The sequence below is a fragment of the Protopterus annectens genome, chromosome 8.part0 (assembly GCF_019279795.1).
Source record: "Protopterus annectens isolate FY-2018-M chromosome 8.part0, PAN1.0, whole genome shotgun sequence".
Taxonomy (NCBI): domain Eukaryota; kingdom Metazoa; phylum Chordata; order Ceratodontiformes; family Protopteridae; genus Protopterus; species Protopterus annectens.
Genome location: NC_056741.1, coordinates 197927018 through 197946927, shown reverse-complemented (window position 1 = coordinate 197946927; position 19910 = coordinate 197927018). Strand labels below are relative to the sequence as shown.

At 33.7% G+C, this 19910-nt stretch overlaps 1 protein-coding gene across 1 annotated transcript in view; it reads left to right on the top strand.

The window, feature by feature from the left end:
• LOC122808698 (alpha-2-macroglobulin-like protein 1) overlaps nucleotides 1-19910 on the top strand; it is a 488551-nt gene that overhangs the window by 452697 nt on the left and 15944 nt on the right. Inside the window, exons 32-33 of the mRNA XM_044079684.1 lie at nucleotides 9131-9221; nucleotides 12501-12569. Of these exons, the coding sequence (XP_043935619.1) occupies nucleotides 9131-9221; nucleotides 12501-12569 (160 nt within the window). The remainder of the gene's footprint in view (nucleotides 1-9130; nucleotides 9222-12500; nucleotides 12570-19910) is intronic.

Here is a 19910-nt window from a genome sequence, read left to right as displayed (position 1 = left end):
AATAAAGCTTTTGAGTAACAGCCTTCATCAGTATACTTGGTCCATTTTAAAATTACACTAAGTAATCCATTCAATGAAGCACATGACACAACCAACCAGTAAAAAATTATTTTCAATTTTACATAAAATAAATTCAACATAAGTTATTTTACTACTAAATACATACTGTATTGAACCTATATAATACATCTAAATATGCTTGCATGGAATTGAGACAAAAATTTTATAAACATTTTGTAATATATATATATATATATATATATATATATATATATATATATATATATATATATATATATATATATATATATTATACTAACACTTTCATATATGATTTTTTTATATATGCTTCTATTCCTTATACTTCCTCTGCTTAGCTGCCAGTATAGGTTTTACGCTTACTAAATTATTATGTTGTCCGGGTATCTATTTGCTTCTAACATAGTTATCCATTTATATTCTGCTATTTCAAGTTTATTATTTGTGTCCCCGCCCCTCACATCTTTATATAATACTTGTAGAGCTTTAAAATTGAACACGTGTCAGCCCCCTCTCTTTATAATGTTTAGCTAATGCATTAGTTAAAATCATTCTTCTTACTTCCAATTTATGTTCAATTATGCAATCTTTTAGGTGTCTTGAACATTTTCTCACATATAAACTTTCACATTGTATACAAGTAGCCAAATATACTATCAATTCAATGTTACAGGTTGCATGACATTCTATTTTATATATTTCTTTACTTACAGGATGCTTAAATTCTATATTACTAAATATGTCTTTACAACAACTACAATTATAGCACGGTATTGTACCACTTCTGTTTGATGTATTTATTTCTTTTCTATTTAATCTAAAATCCTTTTAGCATAATTCTCTTTTCAAACTTAAAACAATTCCTATGTGCAAACTTTGGTTTATCTCCTAGAATGGGTATTCGTTCTGGCATTGATGGTCAGCTAAGGACAGTTTTCCATATTATTTTTTCAATGTCTTTTATTATATTACTCTGGGTGGTGACGTATCTAAGTTGTTCTGCATTTTCATGATTTTCCATATTCATCTGTGTGGTATCACTAAACATAGCTGGTGCTGCTATATCTCTCTGTTCTAGTATTTCATGCATATTAGTGTAAATCAATGTATCATCATATCCCCTGTCCTTTAGTCCTTGTACTAATATTTCCATTTGTTCTCTACACTTTATTATATCTGTGTTTAATCTACGTATTCTTAACAATTGACTCTTTTATTATGCCTCAAAATACATGCTTAGAATGCATACTCATTGCAGGAGTATATCTATTCACCTGCACTTCCTTTCTATATTCAGTAGTTTCAAGTGTTTCTCCTTTTTATATAACAACACATCTAAGTAACTGACTTGCTGTTCAGAATATTCCATTTTAAATCTTAAGAATGTTGTACTACTGTTTAAGTCAGACAGACCATTCACATCACCTCCCCAAATTAAAAAACAATCATCCTCAAAATGTTAGTAAAAAAGAACATTACTCTTATATAAGTTCTTTGTACCATAAATATACTCATCTTCCCACTGATTTAAGACAATGTTTGCATAGGTGTTCGCCATGGGAGTCCCAAGGCTACACTTAAAATGTGTAAATATGGGTGACCATTAAACAAAAATACATTATTCATTAAAGTCATCTCTATCATACTACAAACAGTTTCTATTCGTATTCCACTCATTCTAGTATTTTTACATAGAAATTCACATTCAGCATCTATCCCATATTCATTAGGAATTACTGTAAACAGTGAATTTTTATCAAGAGTTACTAAGAGATTTTTATTGTTAGTTTTTTCATGCCTATACCATGCATATAGCATTTTCAAAAAATCACCAGTATCTTTGATGTAGCTAGGACATAATTGTAAATATTGTTTAAGAACATCCTGTACTTATAGTGATAGTGACTCTGTCACCCAACCTCTACTTGACACAATTGGTCTCATTGGGGGTTCCATAAGGGATTTTTATAATTTGAGTATTCCATATATCACAGGGGTGATGGGACATGGTACCAATAAATAATTAAATAATTCTTTTGAAATACTTCCTTGTAATTGTAGATCATATATAAACATATTAACCTTTGTTATTACTTTCTTAATTTCAGCAACATTTATTTCCTTAAAGGTGTTGTCATCCATTGAAAAGTGATTCGTGCAAGCAATATATTTATTTTTGTCATACAACACTATTGCTCCACCTTTTTCTGCTTGTTTAATTAACAGGTTATCAGCTGCTTTTAAACCACACAATGCTTTATATTCATCATATGTTAGATTAAATTGTTTCTTTCTAGTAGGATGTTTACTTTGTTTAAATAAAAACCTGAAATCTTCTTCACATGCACGTATGAAGGCATTAACAATAGGACAATTTACTGGTATAAAAACACTTGATTTCTTATGTTCTAAATTTCCTATAATTGTTTCATTCTTAAAAAACAATTTCAAGCTCACATTTCTGCCAAAAATACGCAGGCCAGTTAGTGTGTTAACTAAAGTGTCATTCTTAGATGGTATAAATTGTAAGCCCATACTAAAAAGTTTGATGCATGAATCAGTCACTTTAAAGTCAAAATATTTACTAGAAGTTTTGCTTGATTGTTACTTATCTGTGACTCAATTGCTTGAGGCTAGTGGATTGTTGGTTTTCCTTTTCATGACACTCGGCTTCCAATGCTGAGAACACCCTCTAGATTGTGTCCGCTTCTTCATTTCCACTTTTTCTGGAAAATTTACTGTTACTGGCTTGATGTGATTTTGAAAAACCTCAATATGCAACATTGATGCTCCCCACCATTGTTCATCACTCTCAGCATGGGTATTCTTGGTAAACCAGCATTCAGAGGCTGTACAGGATCTATTTCATGATTTGTTGATTCTCCTACTGTACTGCTATGTAATTCAGCAGCAATATGCGATTGGTTCAGTGATTCCGACGTTTGAACACACCTATCTTCATTGTTATTGGTTGGCGTGTTCACAATGCTTTGATGATTGGTTAAATATTGTTCATCACTAGTAAATGAATCCTATCTATGCATCTCCCCTTTTTTTGTATATTTAAATTGATTAGAGGAAGTTTTATTAGAATGTTGACAATTTTTAAAGCTGTTTTTCAGCCAGGAGAAGATATGGACTTGATTAAAGTCAGCAATATCTCTCCGTAATTTACAGAGCTTTAGAGCTTAAAAGCACTTGTCTAACAGATTTAGTCTATCTACCATTTGCTGATATGACACAGAAGCATTATTAAAATCAGCAGATGTAGTTATCTCATTTTCTATTTTTATTATATCATCCATCAAATTCTGTTCCACTCCAGTAAAATATTGGTTCATTAGAACCATATAGTCTATGCTGAGTTTTAAATTTAGCTGTTGCCATTGCTTTAACAACTCAGGATAGGTGTTAGCATAAGATGGCATTTTTAGTATACGCAACCCCCTTGGAACTATATTCAGTTCCAACTAAGCTTTAAAACTTAGCTACTACCATTGAAGCTGCTTAAAAACTTGTACCTTTCTCTCAAGCTTAGTTATTAATGTATCTAAGGTAATATTCTTTTGAGGAGCAGCTCTGATATTACCTTCATTGTTTTCTATTGCATTAAGTAAGAGGGGGTTGCCTGACAACTGCAGGAGATTATGAACAGAATTCCTTCCAGTAGCTGCCATTGAAACATCTCCTTTCCCATTTTGTGTAGGTTGTGTCATCTTCTTTTGTAGGAGTATCCACAGCAGGTTCAGAATGACAGAAGCTATTACATACAGCAACCAACTGCAGAAAGTTCTCACTGTTGAATTATTCCAACTTCAAATAGAGACAAAACAGATGAAAAAAACTCTAAGACTTGATTTGTTCACATAAAACAGAATAAAGCTTTCAGGTAACACCCTTAATCAGTATACTTGGTCCATTTTAAAATTGCACTTTATGTAATCCATTGAATGAAGCATTAATTGTTAATGTTATGTTTATCATCCACTCTCTCACTCATTGGACCAACTATTCCTGCCCTATAAAACACCTTATCCACCCTAGGTAGGTTAGTAAAACTTCTTGGGTTCATAGGTTAGTACTAGGCTAACTGCCCTTGTGGGTCATTTTAAGCATAGCCAATTATCCCTTGTGAGACTCAAACCCTTGTGTTTGTAAGGCAAACACCTTAACCATTAGGCCACCCTCCCAAATGCAATCAAATCTTGGTTTAGGGTAATGTGTTTTCTGTGCACATTCAGTCAAATCCCTAGACATTTTTCTTTTTTTCTATAAACAATATTATTTATCTTCTCATCAATATGTTTCCTCAAATAAAAGTATTTCCTTTTTTCCTCTTCCACAGTGAATACTAGGTCATTAACCAAACAACTGTTGACCTTATTGATTATATCATTTAAAACATCCATAGCCCTTTAATTTTGTTTTATAATAGCTTTTTGGAAGAGGTGGTCCAATGAGTGCGAGAGTGGATGATAAACATAACATTAACAGTGAAGTGTTTAATGAAAGTGTGGACGGACCAGGGGACATTAATGACCCTTTAGTGTATCCCCCCTCCAAAGGTCCGAAAGATTAAAAACCAAAGGGAATGTGGACTATTATCAGGGCAGCTGGAGGGGGTGGCACAACAAAGGAATGAATTAGGGATACTAAATGGGTCAAAAGGAGAGCATATTGTATCTATAGGAAGTGTGAGGCTTTGCCAAAGAACAGACCAAATAGTAAGTAGCGGAAATACATAAATATTTAATGGATATAAGATTTTTAATTATAGTAGTATAGAAGTAAATGAAGGTTATTTTGATTTGTTTGCAAAAGGTTTTAAGTTCGTCTCGAAGAGGAAACATGAGATAAGTAACTTACTTATCGATTTAATAATGTTTGTCAGAAAGAAAAAATTGGATTTGTTGCCAGGGTAACAAGGGGAGAAAGTAGGAATGTTAAAGAAAAAGACTGTTTGGAATCCACCATTGCATCTGCAACTAAAGAAATCTGAGAATATGGTGGAGAGTAGTTTAAGGGAAAAAGTTATGAAAAATAGAATATGGTCAAGTCAAACTAAGGAGGAAAGGTAAATTTTAAGTACACTTTGGGATAACAAATATGTTAGGGTAATGAAACCAGATAAGGGTGGGGGAACGGTTCTGATGGATTCCATCATATATGACAGTAAGATGATGGAGCTCTTAAACAACAAAATTAAGTATTCTAAGGTTTCTGTGAATGAAATGAACATCACATATAAAAAAAATATATACGGCTTTAAATGATTTGGTATTGGAGGGTGTTATGGACACAGACACATTTAAGTTTTTATATAATAAGGAACCAAGAGTACCCACTATATTCGGAATTTTGAAGGTACATAAGGATTTAATTGACCCACCTATGAGACCACTGGTAGCGGTTAGTCAATCTATTACAGACCATACTGCGAAATATCTTGATTTTTGACTAAAAAATATTTCTTTAAATGTAACTAATGTAATTGAGGATTCCTGGGACTTTCTTAGAAATGTGAGAAGTGAATTATTTAAGGGGAATATGATTTTCATCATAACAGATGTTATTGACCTCTTTACTTCTATCCCTCATAAAGAAGGTTTGGAATTTCTAGAAGAAATTGTAAGAGACAATAAAGATTTTAGTGACATGGATATATGTGTGATTCTAGTACTGATGTAAATAGTTCTTAAACATAATTTCAACTACTTTGAGGGAGAATTCTTTCGACAATTGATTGGAATAGCAATGGGGGCCATGTGCGCCTCAACATTCACCAATTTGGTGTTAGCCTGGTGGGAGAAGAAATTTGTTTTTAATTCTATATATAGAGATTGTTGCATTCTTTATCAACACTAACTAGATGACATATGTCTGTTTGGATAGAGAGTGAGGAAAAGTTTGGTGAATTTTTGGACTATATTACAAGGAGTACAGAATTTTTAAGTTTCACATACAAACTAGGCCAAGAGTCTGTAGATTATTTAGATGTGAACATTGGGATGGATCACAGTAGACCACAGGAAAAACACCTATTTTAATTCCTTTTTACATTTTCAGAGTGCCCACCCATATGTACAAAAAAAGAGTATTGTGAAAGGGCAATACTTTGGGGGCAGTAGAATGACATCAGAGGATAAGGATTTTATGAAGGAAGATGAATTACTAAAAATCTATGTTTTTATAAAGGTGATACCCCAAAAGATTAATTAACGAGACCTTCAAGGAGGTCCATGGAAATAGATATAATAAGTTTGTCCTGATTTTAGGAAAGGAAGATATAAAAGAAGGGGGGGAACCCACCTGTAAATGTTATGGAGAATATGTTTGATAACATTTTTGTGTTCAATTAAAGTGGAGATGCTGATATCATTACAGAAATTCTTAAAGAAGAATGGGGCCGATTTAGTAAATTGTCTGACTTGAATATAAAGTTTGATTACCCCTTGAAATTTGTTGTTAGAAAAGGTAAATGCATTAAGAATATTCTAGAAAAGAAGGGTTTTAATAAAGGGAATAAGAAAGTAGGGACATACAAATGTGGGGTTTGTCCACAAGGTTCATTTATATCCAGTGAATCAGAAATACATATCCCTAGTAGGAGGAGGAGGTATATTACAGCAAAAGTGTTATCCAGTTGTGACTCAAAGGGGTTAGTTTATATTGCCCTGTGTGGAAAATGTGAAGAATTTTATGTAGGAAAAACAGAAAGGTCTTTAAAAAGGAGAATTTATGAGCATATTTATGACATCAAGACAGGCAATAATAGGAATGCATTATATAAACATACACAAATGTGAAAGGAGGCATCTTTTACATTTATTTGTGTTGCAAGAAGGGAAGAAGTACAAATGGATGTTAGAGGGGGCCTTGGGAGACCAAAATAGAATATAGAGAAATATATTGGCAACTGGTCTTGGAAGCAAGTAAATGGCCGGGCCTAAATGAGATGGTCTCCCTGGCACCTGTGCTGAAATTAAAAGCTGCCAAATTATAAGGTTTACAGTTAAATTGACCCCTTGAAATATTTTGTGAAAAATAGTTTGTGAATAGTATTTTCTTTTACATAGAAAGTTTTTTTATCAGTAATTTTAATAGGTTGTGTGTTGATTATAGTGATTGATGCCTTTAACAATTCCATGTATATACAAGTGTCTATATTTTTACATTCTTTTATTTTTGATATTTGTAAATGTTTCAACATATATGTTTTTAATGCAGTTATGGCCTATGATTATTTAGTGTTATATGTGTTTTTGACACTAGAGGTCAGTAAAGTACTGATTTTGGTATATTTTCATATATTGAATATGGCAGGCATTTTTACTTATGTATATTTTAAATATACTTTTTAAATATATTATATTTATTGAAAGGGTTTTTAATGTATAGAGATTTTTAGAAAATGTAGTGAGTGAAGTTTTGAATGAACAGGATGCATTTTCTTTATTGGATATCTGAACTGATTTTAACTTTTGTTAATCAACTTTTGTTAATCAACTTTTGTTAATTAACGCTTGTCAATTAACTGTTGATTTATGTTAACTGTCTGGGTTATAAAATCTGGGGAGGTGGATTAGATGGTTATTCTGAGGAAGTCTTGGATGAAAACGTACTGTTCGTGATCAGCATTATTCTACTGGTTACTGTGCTGTGGTATTAAAGGTCCTGGGGCTTAAACGGCTGTCCGAGTGCTTTTTCCTGGTTTATTAGTGACTGTTTAATAGCACTCTGTCTATTTTCAGTGGTTATCTTTATAAAGCTAATGATATCAGAGGAACTTTACATCTATATATATATATATATATATATATATATATATATATATATATATATATATATATATATATATATATATATATATAAAACTTCAAAAAAAAAAAATCCTCATTCATGACTTAGAATGCCTCTTCAGAATCTAGGGAATTTTTAGTAAAAAGCTTCAGACATTTGTTCAATAGGCAAGATACTTTGTTGCTACATGAACAATATGCTTTCATGTGGGCTTTAAATAAGAAAAAAATATCATAATGTGGGTCATATTATTCCCTCGAATGGTATCTCTAGCGAATCCCTATTCATCAACATGACTACATCGAATGCTGCATTCAGCGGCAATCACTACATTAAAGTTTTTCCCTGGGAAAGTAACGAGGTGGCCAACATGATGCATTAGCCCTTTCCCCACTGGAGTGTGATCTCAGAGTTAGTGTATATAAGTGGGGGGGGGGGATCGATGCCCCCCCCCCACGTTCGTGAGTCTAAAATTATGTAGCTCATATTATGGTTGCCCTGAAAGTCAAGTAGTTTCTTTCCCTAGGAAAGAAGTTTGATGATTGTAAAATTCACTGAATGGCTGTTCGATGGGTAGTGATCGATGAACAGCAGTTCGATAGAGACATATTTTGAGGAAATAATATAGACCCCACAATGTACTTTGTTTACAACAGGTCAAAGAATGACAGACAATCTTTACATTTTAGTGGTTTCATCAGCAATATGGAAGAATTCAAATGTTGCTCCTCCAAAAGCAAATACTTCATCCCTCCCCATTTAATATAACATTGTAGAAGTCACTAAGTTAGCAGACACATAACATGTAATATGACAGAGATGGGTAACTCTCCTTTGCCAGGATGCTTGCATTAGATGCATCAGAAATTCCTTGATGGTCTGTTTGCAGATAAAATTGGAATTCATGTATTTACCTAATCTGGCTAAGCCAATAGCATTCTAAATTTCACAGTCATAGTGGTAGTTGACAGACTGAGGAAACTTAGCAGTCATTGTCCTATATCTAAGTTATTTACTATCATCAAAGGTAATTTTTCTCAAAGAATATGATGGATTGCAGTTTCTATTATTAAACAGCAGCCAATTTACAGATTCATGAAAATATTGCATGATGAAATGATTGGTTTAGTGAGACTGATATGCATGAGCACTTTGCAAAGGACCAAAACAGAGACATGCATGTTATGTTTTATCACACTTCGCCTATCAGTTAGTTAAAGAAACAGCTCAGTTTTATATTTGCAAAACTGTAGTAGCTATTACTTATGTACTATATTCTTTATCACTGCAGATACATAGGAGACCGTAATGTAACCAACATGATCATTATTCAGATAAAGATGCTGACAGGTGTCAGTCCTGATCTAGAGTCTCTCGAGGAGGTAAGTGCACATCTTTTTATTTGCCTCTTACATGCTTAACATTTATGTAATTATTGAAAGGGCAGTGGATACCAGTAAAATGTTTACATCTAACAGTGAAACTACAAATCTTATTGTGCACATGAAAACACGTTTTATTTGTGTGAATTACATGTTTTCAGACTCCATTCTGTGAAAAAGTTGTGTCTAATGCAATTGGTGCAAGATCAAAATAGTTAACAATTTGCTTTGTGTTAAACTAATATGATTAGACACACTGCCCACTACAAAAAGTTCAGTGAAGAAGGATAGTTTTCAAGAAAATCACTACAAATGTTGTACTGCCCCTTGTCCAATGCTGAATGTGGTGTCTTCAAATTGGTAGGTTAAAAAATCCACAGAGCAGGATTTGGAAAATTGCTGTGAAGTCATCTCTATATTTTGATATCAACTTAAGCATGGATTACTGAAAAAAAAGAAAGAAAACGAGGGGTCTGAACTGAAGAATAACAGAGGTTTGCAAAGAATTATCTTTTCCCAACAGCTTGAACACATTTTCATGAAATTTCTAGCATTGGATATAGAAGAACATTCCAAAATGCAATCCCAGAAGAAATAAATGTTTCTAAGAAAGTGATATTCAAGTTAAAGGAAAGAAACATGAGTTTAAATCTGGAAGCTTATATGTTTGCAGATGAAACAGCAGTTATCAAATCTACGAAGATGCGTAAGATGGAGGATAGTGAATAATATTACTTAAACTAGAAGGAAGCAAAAGTGTTAAAACCTTAACTGAGAACAGAATAGCCATGCCGGTTGTCATAAAGCAAATATTTTGTTTGGTAAGTATGGCAGCAAAAAAGCAATGGGAAGGGTGCAAAAATAAATTAATTTGAACAAGAGATGGAGGAAAACAATTTGGAAGGTACTAAAAAAGGGTGATAAATGATTATTCAGTTCCATGTTTCCAAAAATAACATCTCAGTAAATGTAAGTAAGTTCAAGTCCCCTCATAAAAAATGAACTAGAAATGATCTCAAACTAAAATTGTTCTAAGGAATATACACCACTGGGATTCATTTTAAATATCTTTAACAACTCTGTTAATAACAGATATGTGCAATTAAGTAATTAATCAGTGGTTATCTAAATGGTTAACCAATCATTTATATCACTGGTTTCATAATAAGTCAAGAGATAAGTGTAATGTCCCTGAAAAGAGGAACAAGGCAGATGTAATATCCTATCCCAAAAGTGAGAAGACAGAGGCTCAAATCTACTGATCTATCAGTCAGCCTTGAGGCAAAGGCAATCTTTGCATCATTCTGGAAGGAGGTAATCTGGCACTGCAATATACTAAAGCCACTACTGCAATGAACCCATCACAATATGGACTTATGGCAATAATGTCAAGGCTAATATATATGTATATATGATTGGCATGTTTAGTCATGAAAAAAATAAAAAGAGTATAATATGCTGAAAATTAAAAGGGAATCTAGGACTAAATAGAGACTAGCTTTCTTAGGAGATCTCTGAAGACTATGTGTCAGATCTTTAACTTTCAAGATTGTTAACTCAAGGAAGCATAGGGTATTAGCCAAATGGACCACCAGCATCAACAAGTAGCAAAAGATTTCACTGCAGCAATGACATCTGAAAATGGATGTGAAAGACTTAAAATTATGCATAAATATGTATGAAAAGCAGAGGAATAAGAGAAATAAGTCACCAGTTATGAGTTATGTAGAACTGTACATTATCTTCTAGTAGGAAAGAGAAATCTCAGACTAGTAAGGCCAACAGTCTTGGCATGCTATGTACCCGATATGTATGCATATGTACATATAGAGATATAAATATATATGACTATAGACATAGATCATTAGGGGATGTTGAGATGCAACAAACTGTAAATTTCCGCTTGTGCAGAGGGTCTTTCTCAGAGCATTTGCACTCATGTGTCAACATGCACACTTCTAATGGTTTTACATCAATGTTTTGCCAGTCAGTGTTGGCTGTAGTCTATCATATGCTGTACACCTATATAAATATATATATATATATATATATATAGAGAGAGAGAGAGAGAGACAGACAGACAGATAAACACATTGTGCTTGCTCTTGTGATTAGTAGTAGTGATCTAGGAGTACATTTGACACACAATAATGGAATGTACTATAACACAAGAAATACGGAATATTCTCTACTTCACCAATTGCCATCTCATTAAGTAATTTTATATTAAGTGTGTGGATCTCTGGAGGCATCCATTGACATAATATGTCTTTAGATTATAAATTAACTTGTCTGTTTTTGATTATAAATGAACTTGTCTGTTTTCCTTTGCATTTTTCCTGTTTTTTTTTTAATTATTAGGATCACTCTGCCACAACATCTCAACACTCTTGCCTCAATGTACCCATTGAGGCATTGGTTACTGTCAAAAAGTATAAGAATATATTGCTTTGAAAAAATCCTCTGTGTATTAGCCAAAAGTGACCAAAATAGAGAAAGGAGATGTTCTTTGTCCTACAGGTTATAGCAAGTACATTTTAAAGTTAAATATTGCTTACTTATTTACCAATAAATAAATGCCTTGAACATATTAGCAGATTTCCCATTAAATAAAAAGAATGCTGATTTTTGTCTGTAAATTATCTGTCTACTATCAGTTAAAAAAGCAGCCACACTTTAAATTATGATGTAAATCCCATATCTGTACAAAGTATTTTTGGTGTATAAAACCATTTAAATATTTGAAACATATACTAAAGGATTTTATTTTGCAGTTACCGGCTGTTCAGGAAAGTATAAATGGGCAGATAACCTCAGTATTCCTTAAAAAGTCCGCAGCATTGCCATGCATATTTTACATATCATGCACTTCTTGCAAATGAGAACCCTTACCATTCTAACATAAGTGTTCACAGAAGAGGATTTGTCTTTGTATAGGCCATAATGTTCAGCCATGCTGTTTTGAGATCAATAAGCTCAGTCCAACCTTTGACTTGTGTCTACTACATGATGATGGTGCAAGTGATTAATTATTCTTGGTAGAAGTGAATGGACATTTAAGTATAGAGTACTTTTGACTCTTAAAAACAGATGTGGCCCATGCTGAAGGATTTCTGTCTACAGCCTTTTATCTTTTACTGACTGATTTGTTTAGTATTAATAAGGAATACAGTAGATTAATTTGATTAAAATCTATGATTGACAGAATGCTGTAAAAGGTTTATTCAAAAGACATTGATAAGCAAAACGGGAGCTGATTTTTTTTTGTTCAATTTTCAGCTGAAGCAACAACACCTTGTGAAGAATGTAGAATACAGTGATAGTGTGGTCACCATATATCTAGATGAAGTAAGTATTGCATTATGATTCGAAATTTAAAATAATTTGTGCCCTTCAGACTATGGGCCAGATGTCTTCTTTGAAGAATTGTCTTGCATATTATATGGGATTCTAGACTGGTTTTGCAAACTTATCTGATGTAGAAATGAATTATGGCAATGAGCAGTTCTGATAATGAAAAAGGTATGGCCTTGTTGAACCAGTATGACAATCTCATACTGTACTTCAAGGGCTGTTCAAAATGTCTGTCATTCCCTTTGTTAAGAAGTTGACTGCTGTCATCTGTATTCTAGTTTGTTGAGATTATTTTATTATTTCATTATTTTTAAGCAATTTGGGAGCATGAGCAGAAATGTAGCATTATCTTCAGAACTACAGCTGTGACACATTTAGCATTTCTTAAATTATTTCCAAATTTAGTTGTCTTTCTCAAACTTCAAGCTAGGCTGATGCAAACCAGTTTATCATTTTATCATAAGATATCACAGACTTTTGAAATGCATATGTTATTAAGTCACTAGAAATAAATTGATATGTCAACTCATGAAACAGTACATATATATATATATATATATATTTATATATGGGTCTGCTTTGTTGCCAAAATTACTTCACTGAACACTTTATAAATTGAAACCATGAATCGCCTGAATTTTCCACCGGTAAACGAACCACTTGGCCACCTGAGCAAAATAATATGGACACAAATGAAACCTACACAAGTGGAGGTCATTGCAACCACACACCCCACCCCCAACTAAATATACCAGCGCCAAGATTGCACTACACTGGGTAAAAGAGCAAAGTTCACCCCGGTGGCTAAATGGTTTATTTCCTGGTGAAAAATTCATGTTACTCATGATTTCGGTTTTTAAAGTGTTCATTGAAGTAATCTTGGAAACTAGAGTTTTGGATAAGTGTAATTTTGATAAACTAAGGTAGACCATAGACACGCATACACACACACACACACACACACACACACACATATATATATATATATATATATATATATATATATATATATATATAAGGGTCTGCTTTGCTTTATCAAAATTACACTTACACAAATCTCTATTTGTCAAAATGAATTCACTGACACTTTAAAAACTGAAACCATGAATCGCCAGAATTTTTCACCAGTAAACGAACCCCTTAGCCACCAGAGCAAAATAATATGGACACAAATTAAACCTACCCAAGTGGAGGTCATTGCTCCCACACACCCCCACCCCCAACAAAACATACCAACGCCAATATTGCACTACACTGGGTAAACGGGCAAAGTTCACCCAGGTGGCCAAATGGTTTGTTTCCTGGTGAAAAATTCATGTTACTCATGATTTCAGTTTTTAAAGTGTTCATTGAAGTAATCTCGGAAAATAGATTTTTGGGTAAGTGTAATTTTGATAAAGCAAGGTAGACCACACACACACACACACACACACACACACACACACACACACACACACACACATATATATATATATATATATATATATATATATATATATATATATATATATATATGTATATGCATGTATATATTATTACTGCTACACACATCTGATATATTCTACTAGTAAGGCATAAAAATATGAGCTGTGGTTGGATATTGTAATGAAACAGTCATGTATTAATTCCAAAAGTTTGAAAGGATATAACAATCAAGATGGGATACAAACCATGGGGAATATTAATATAATACAGTATAAATTATTAACAACAAAAATGTTAAATGAGATTAGATATGTTCTTTAATGCCATGACATTTGATAGCTGCCAACAGACCCATAGAAATTAGCCTACGATACCACAACATAATAGAGATATAATAATGAAAAATATACAGATGAAATAGAGCTACACAGTGTAAAGTCAACACTCTGCAAAAATAACTTCCCAGTGTTCCAGAGGGTCATAATAATAAAACAAGCATTAGAATCAGAAGGATGAAAAATACACAATAACACTATGTAGTTTTGTCACACGTTTTGTAAATGAAAGGTGAGATAAGAGGTAAAAGGAAAGAACAGAATGAAGACTGTTTTCCTGAAGTCTAATTATATCCACAGATGTATTGGTAAAAAAATGGTTTAGATTACCAAATTAAGTAGAATATGTGCAGAAGGTCTAATACATGGGCAGCACTGATAGCTTCTCATCGGTAGTGGATAATGTGATTGAGCTTCTTGTTGGTCAGAGGTAGATCCAGATATATACATATACACACACACACACACACACACACACACACACACACATATATATATATATATATATATATATATATATATCTGTGTGTAGTATTGATTGACAGTGGTAGATCACTGATCTGCATAACTTGTTTTCAGACTCAGCCTGCCAGCATTGTCTGGTTAAGTGACTTGCTCAGATTGTAGTGATATAATATGCAGGTAAATGCCCATCTGTGAAAGTTTTGCCTAAAATCATTCTTCAGCAGAGCCTTCATTCCCACCAGTACTGTACTACAGGTACAGTAGTGTGTGTCTCCTGTATCCATTTTGCTAATTATAATCAATTCTGTACTGGTTATATCAAACAATGTAGATAATTACCGCCTTTGAGTGACCCACTCTTCTAGGCCCCATTTTCAGCTTTTCTGTCCTTTTCATAACTCAGACAGACTTCTTGAAGTTGCACTTCCTATCCTCTTTGCTTTATGATATCATAAAAACTCTTTAAGGTAAAACTTGCAAGAAATTTGAACAAAGGAAAAAAAAAAAAAACAACATGGGGGACAAAAGCCCAAAAATGCAGAGAGATTTTAAATATTGCTCTTATAAACATAGAAAGTTACTAGAATAAAATGTTTTGTCTTGGCATACATTTTCTGAATGACATGAAGTCTGAAACACACATATCTGTCATTATGCAATGATTTCAATCATAACTGATTTTCCAGAAAACTGCAAACTTTATGAGAAGCAAACAAAAGATATGTGGCAAAAATCTAAACATTCTGCCAGACTCTGGACAGTTGACATTTATGACTTGCTTGTTTGCTTAGAAGATACATTTTAAAGGAGGGTTGATATAAAAGAAGGTGTTGTTGGTTTTATAGACTTGCAAAAATAATAAATAGTGCATATGTGATTAAAAAAATCATCACTGAAGTTGACATCTGGAGGCAGTAATGTAGTTAATGCTATAGAGCCGCAGTATTGTAAACGCTCCTCTCAGATTACTTAAAGGAAATAAAGATATGGAGGAAATGCTACCTGAACCCAGCTATGACAGGATGGGGACTCAGAAAGAAACAAAATACTATTCTGAACATCTTCGAGGAGGGCACTAGCAATCCCTGATTCTGATACTGAGGACAATTAATGTGCTGGGTTTTCTATGCACAACACGTTAACACAAAAATATGATTACTATTTTGTGTTCTCTGATAAAAAACATGACTGTAGCAGAGCTGGATCTCTCTGAAGAAATGTCCTTATTTATTTATTTATTCATTCATTCATTCATTCATTCATTCATGCATTCATTGACATTTGATGACCGGAAAAGTCCAAGTGGATAGAGACCCATTTTTAGCGGACCCCCGAAGAGAAAAGCTTGAAATTATTACAAACCATTTTAAGAACAATAATGTTATAGTCTTCAAAAATAAAACAAAAACATCTGCCGAATAAATATAACAAATTACAGATAATATAAAAACATTGGCTAAGAACTGATACAAGGTATTTGACACTCATTTAATATTTTCAGAAATGTTAGGCAGTTTGCAGAGAAATTAAAGGTAAGTTAGTTGAAAACAACATTTAAGATGAGATAGCACAGTGCTTTTGCAACTAAAGCTGTATATTCAACTGTTTAAAGTCTTGCTGTGTTGGTCTTCTTCTTCTGGCTTTTCCCGATTAGGGGTCACCACAGCGGATCACCTGTCCACTCATGATTGGCAGTAGAGTTTTTACGGTGTTGAGTTGCCAGCCTGGTGCCCAACCTTCCACAGAAGGCACACACATGCACACACACTCATACCTAGGGCCAATTTAGAGTGTCCAATCCACCTACAGAGTGTCTTTGGGATGTGGAAGGAAACTAGAGCACCCGGAGGAAACCCACGCGATCACAAGGAAGACATGCAGACTCCGCACAGAAGGCACCCCAACCAAAGATCGAATCGGAGAACCTCTTGCTGTGAGGCAACAATGCTAACAACTGCACCAATGTGGCCGCCCAAAGTCTTGCTGTGTTGATAAACAAAAATGAAAGGCATTGACAAATCACTTTTATGGCAGAAAAGCAATGCTGGTCCTATTCTACATGGCCATTTCCTTACCTACCAGAATGACAGTTCTTTTGTGTGGGTAGTTTATGCAGGTTAGAGAATGGAGATATATATTTTGATGGTAGATATGAGATTCTTGGACTTCTTTTTTTGGATAGTATTCTGACGAAATATGGCAATTGTTAGCTATGCACTCATTACCCAGGATCATTTCCTTGTTTGATATTGCTACAGTCTTCCTCCCATTCCTTCCTGCAGCTTTCTTCTTGGATATATTACTTGCATATACTTTGTGTTACTGAATTAACATGACCATAGTTTACAGTATTCCTCTAGTTTTTATCAATAATCTTGTCTTCTTTTTTAAACTGAATTATATTATATTATGAAAATGTGGACACACAACAATAACTGTAGGTACATAAACATGAAATCTCAAAATAAAACTATGAGTACTTATAATAACTAACTTTATACAATGTTAACAACAGCACAACTGCAAAATTTTTGATTTACATTTTGTAGTATATAACAATGAATTGTAAGGGTAATTGGTATTGAATGATTCCTAATTAGCAAATAGACATTGCCATATATAAGGGATAGTAATTTGTTGACCACCAGTCTTAAGCAAGTAGGGGGTCCTGTGCATTTTCATTAGAATCCTCTCCTTCATATTCTTTCTTTAGCACACAACAATTTAATGATACTTGACAACACCCAAGCTAACTTTAATACGGCAGCATCTTATGAGGAGTTCCTGTCTAACAATCCCTAATATTCAACTATCTCAGCCAAGATTTAGGAGGATGTGATAATGTTTTTGGTAGTTTCTTAAATGGTCTCAATACCCACTCACTTTATAACAATCCTAGAATATATTTTTGCTGATTGCTTCTTTTTCAGCCCACTATCCGCATACACTTTCTAATCTTAATCTCTGCCTAGAATCTGTCTCTACAACATGTTTTCTTAATGTCACATTTTAGGTTGAGATCCCTGGAGTGAGTGACTCTTGTCCCGTTTGATCTGCAGATATGCAGCATTTCCATTAGGGCAGAGTCAGACACTTCTCTGTAGGCCAGGCACAGGTCACCTCTCAGCAGCCTATATGATACAAAGTACACTGACAGGACTTTCAATCTTTTCATGTAAGCCACATTTTAGATGCCCTGGATTCTCTCCAGTTGCTGCAGATGTCTGGTGAGATACTCATATACATGATTGCTGATTCTAGAATGTGCAATGTAAATAACCCTAAAGAACTAGACCAGTCAGCAGTTTATGTGTTCAACACTGGTAGCTTAGACATACCACATCGATTACTGCAGATTTATTCAAGTTGTAAGCTAACAGAAAGGATTTGATTATGTCCCCTACTCCTGTGACTTTGTGTAGATTATTACTCAATAGCATGTACTCATCTATAGACATGTAAGCGAGTGTTCTACTCCTGTCTCAGCTCTTTTGTCTTGTAAGAACATTCTTATTTGCAATGCCATCTCTTCCCTAATTATTAGGAAAACACCCTAGGAGAGGAGGCTACCTTGCCTAGTGTCACTGCATTTTCTTACCAGACCTGACATGTCACCATTTACCATCACTTGAAAGGATGGGTTAGTATATAAGTGTTTCACTCAAATTTATAAACATATCCCCAACATTTCTAAGCTCAAGAACTCTGATAGAAAGTTACAGTTAATAGTGTCAAATGCTTTGACAATGTCAAACACCATATACCTGTATTAATAGAGAATTGTCCATATTTGCTGGTAATATTGCTAGATCCCACGAGCTGTCTCAGACTTTGTATCCTTTCATGAAGTCACATTGGCATTAGTCGTGGCTAAGTATTTGTTGGACATTTTCTAACTTAGATGCTAATATTCATGCAAATAACATTGGGACCAGATTTATGAGTGAGATTTTTTAGCAGATCTTGACAAGTGAAAGAATCATTTTATGTTTGGGGGTTAGAGTTATCACTGTTTGATTATTGCACGCATTGTGATGATTATGGAAGTCATGAGGAGTGTGCATTTCCTCTTCCACATGTGTAAAACTCGATTTATAAGGCAGCAGGGCCCTGAGCTCTGTATATGCTTCACAGGCATTAATAGTTTCATATAGTGCGAACAGTCCAGTTATTTTGAATGTGTTACATAAGAATTGGCCTTTGCTCCAAGAGGATACGGGTATTAGGGATATTATTTTCCCAAAACTTATAATATAAGAGGGGGTAGAAACTTGAGATCTATTTTTGAACAACACTGTCTACTCTTTAGAGGCTCTAATGGAGTTTTTAAATGTGGTAGATGTAAATATTGCAAGTTTTTATTGGAGGGTGAAAGAGTTATGATTCAAGGTAGAATTATAAATTTGAAGAGGCAAATTGGGTGTGATAGTTTTATAGTGGTCTTTGTGGCTACCTGTCAAATTTGTGATAGTTTTTATGTGGGAAAAGCTGAGCATAAGCTGATGGAGAGGGTGTATGAACATCTTTAGGACATTCGTAAGAAGAGATTCACCAATGCTTTATACGGGCATGTAGAAATGCTTGAAAATCATAATTCAAATTGTTTGTGTTAAAGTAAGTACTAATCCTAGGAGAGGGCCTTGGCAGTTATTGCTGGAAAAGTTGGAGTTATTTTGACAGATGTAATTGAGTGTGTATGGATGGATGGGGTTAAATGACCGTGTTTCTATTACATCATTGCTTAAACTAAAAGCAGCAGCAGCAAGGTGATTTTTTTTTGGTATATTTTTTTTTTTATTATTTATTTGATGTGGATTGTTATTTTTATTTTTTATTGTTTTATTTTCAAGTTCTGTTTAGATCATGTCATTTGTTTTTGGTCACATATTGTTAGATTATGTATTTAAGTTTGGAGGGCAATGTTTTAATTTGTCTGATGAAGTTCTGAATGGTCAGGATGAAAGTGCTTATTTTTACTTATTATATATTAAAGAGTTTGATTTTATTTGTGCTTTATGGTCAGTCGGAAAGTTTTTTTGTTTTGTTTTTTACTTTGTATCTTTTTTTGAAGCCATCCTGGCCCTCCTGGCTAAGTATTTCTTGATCCTTT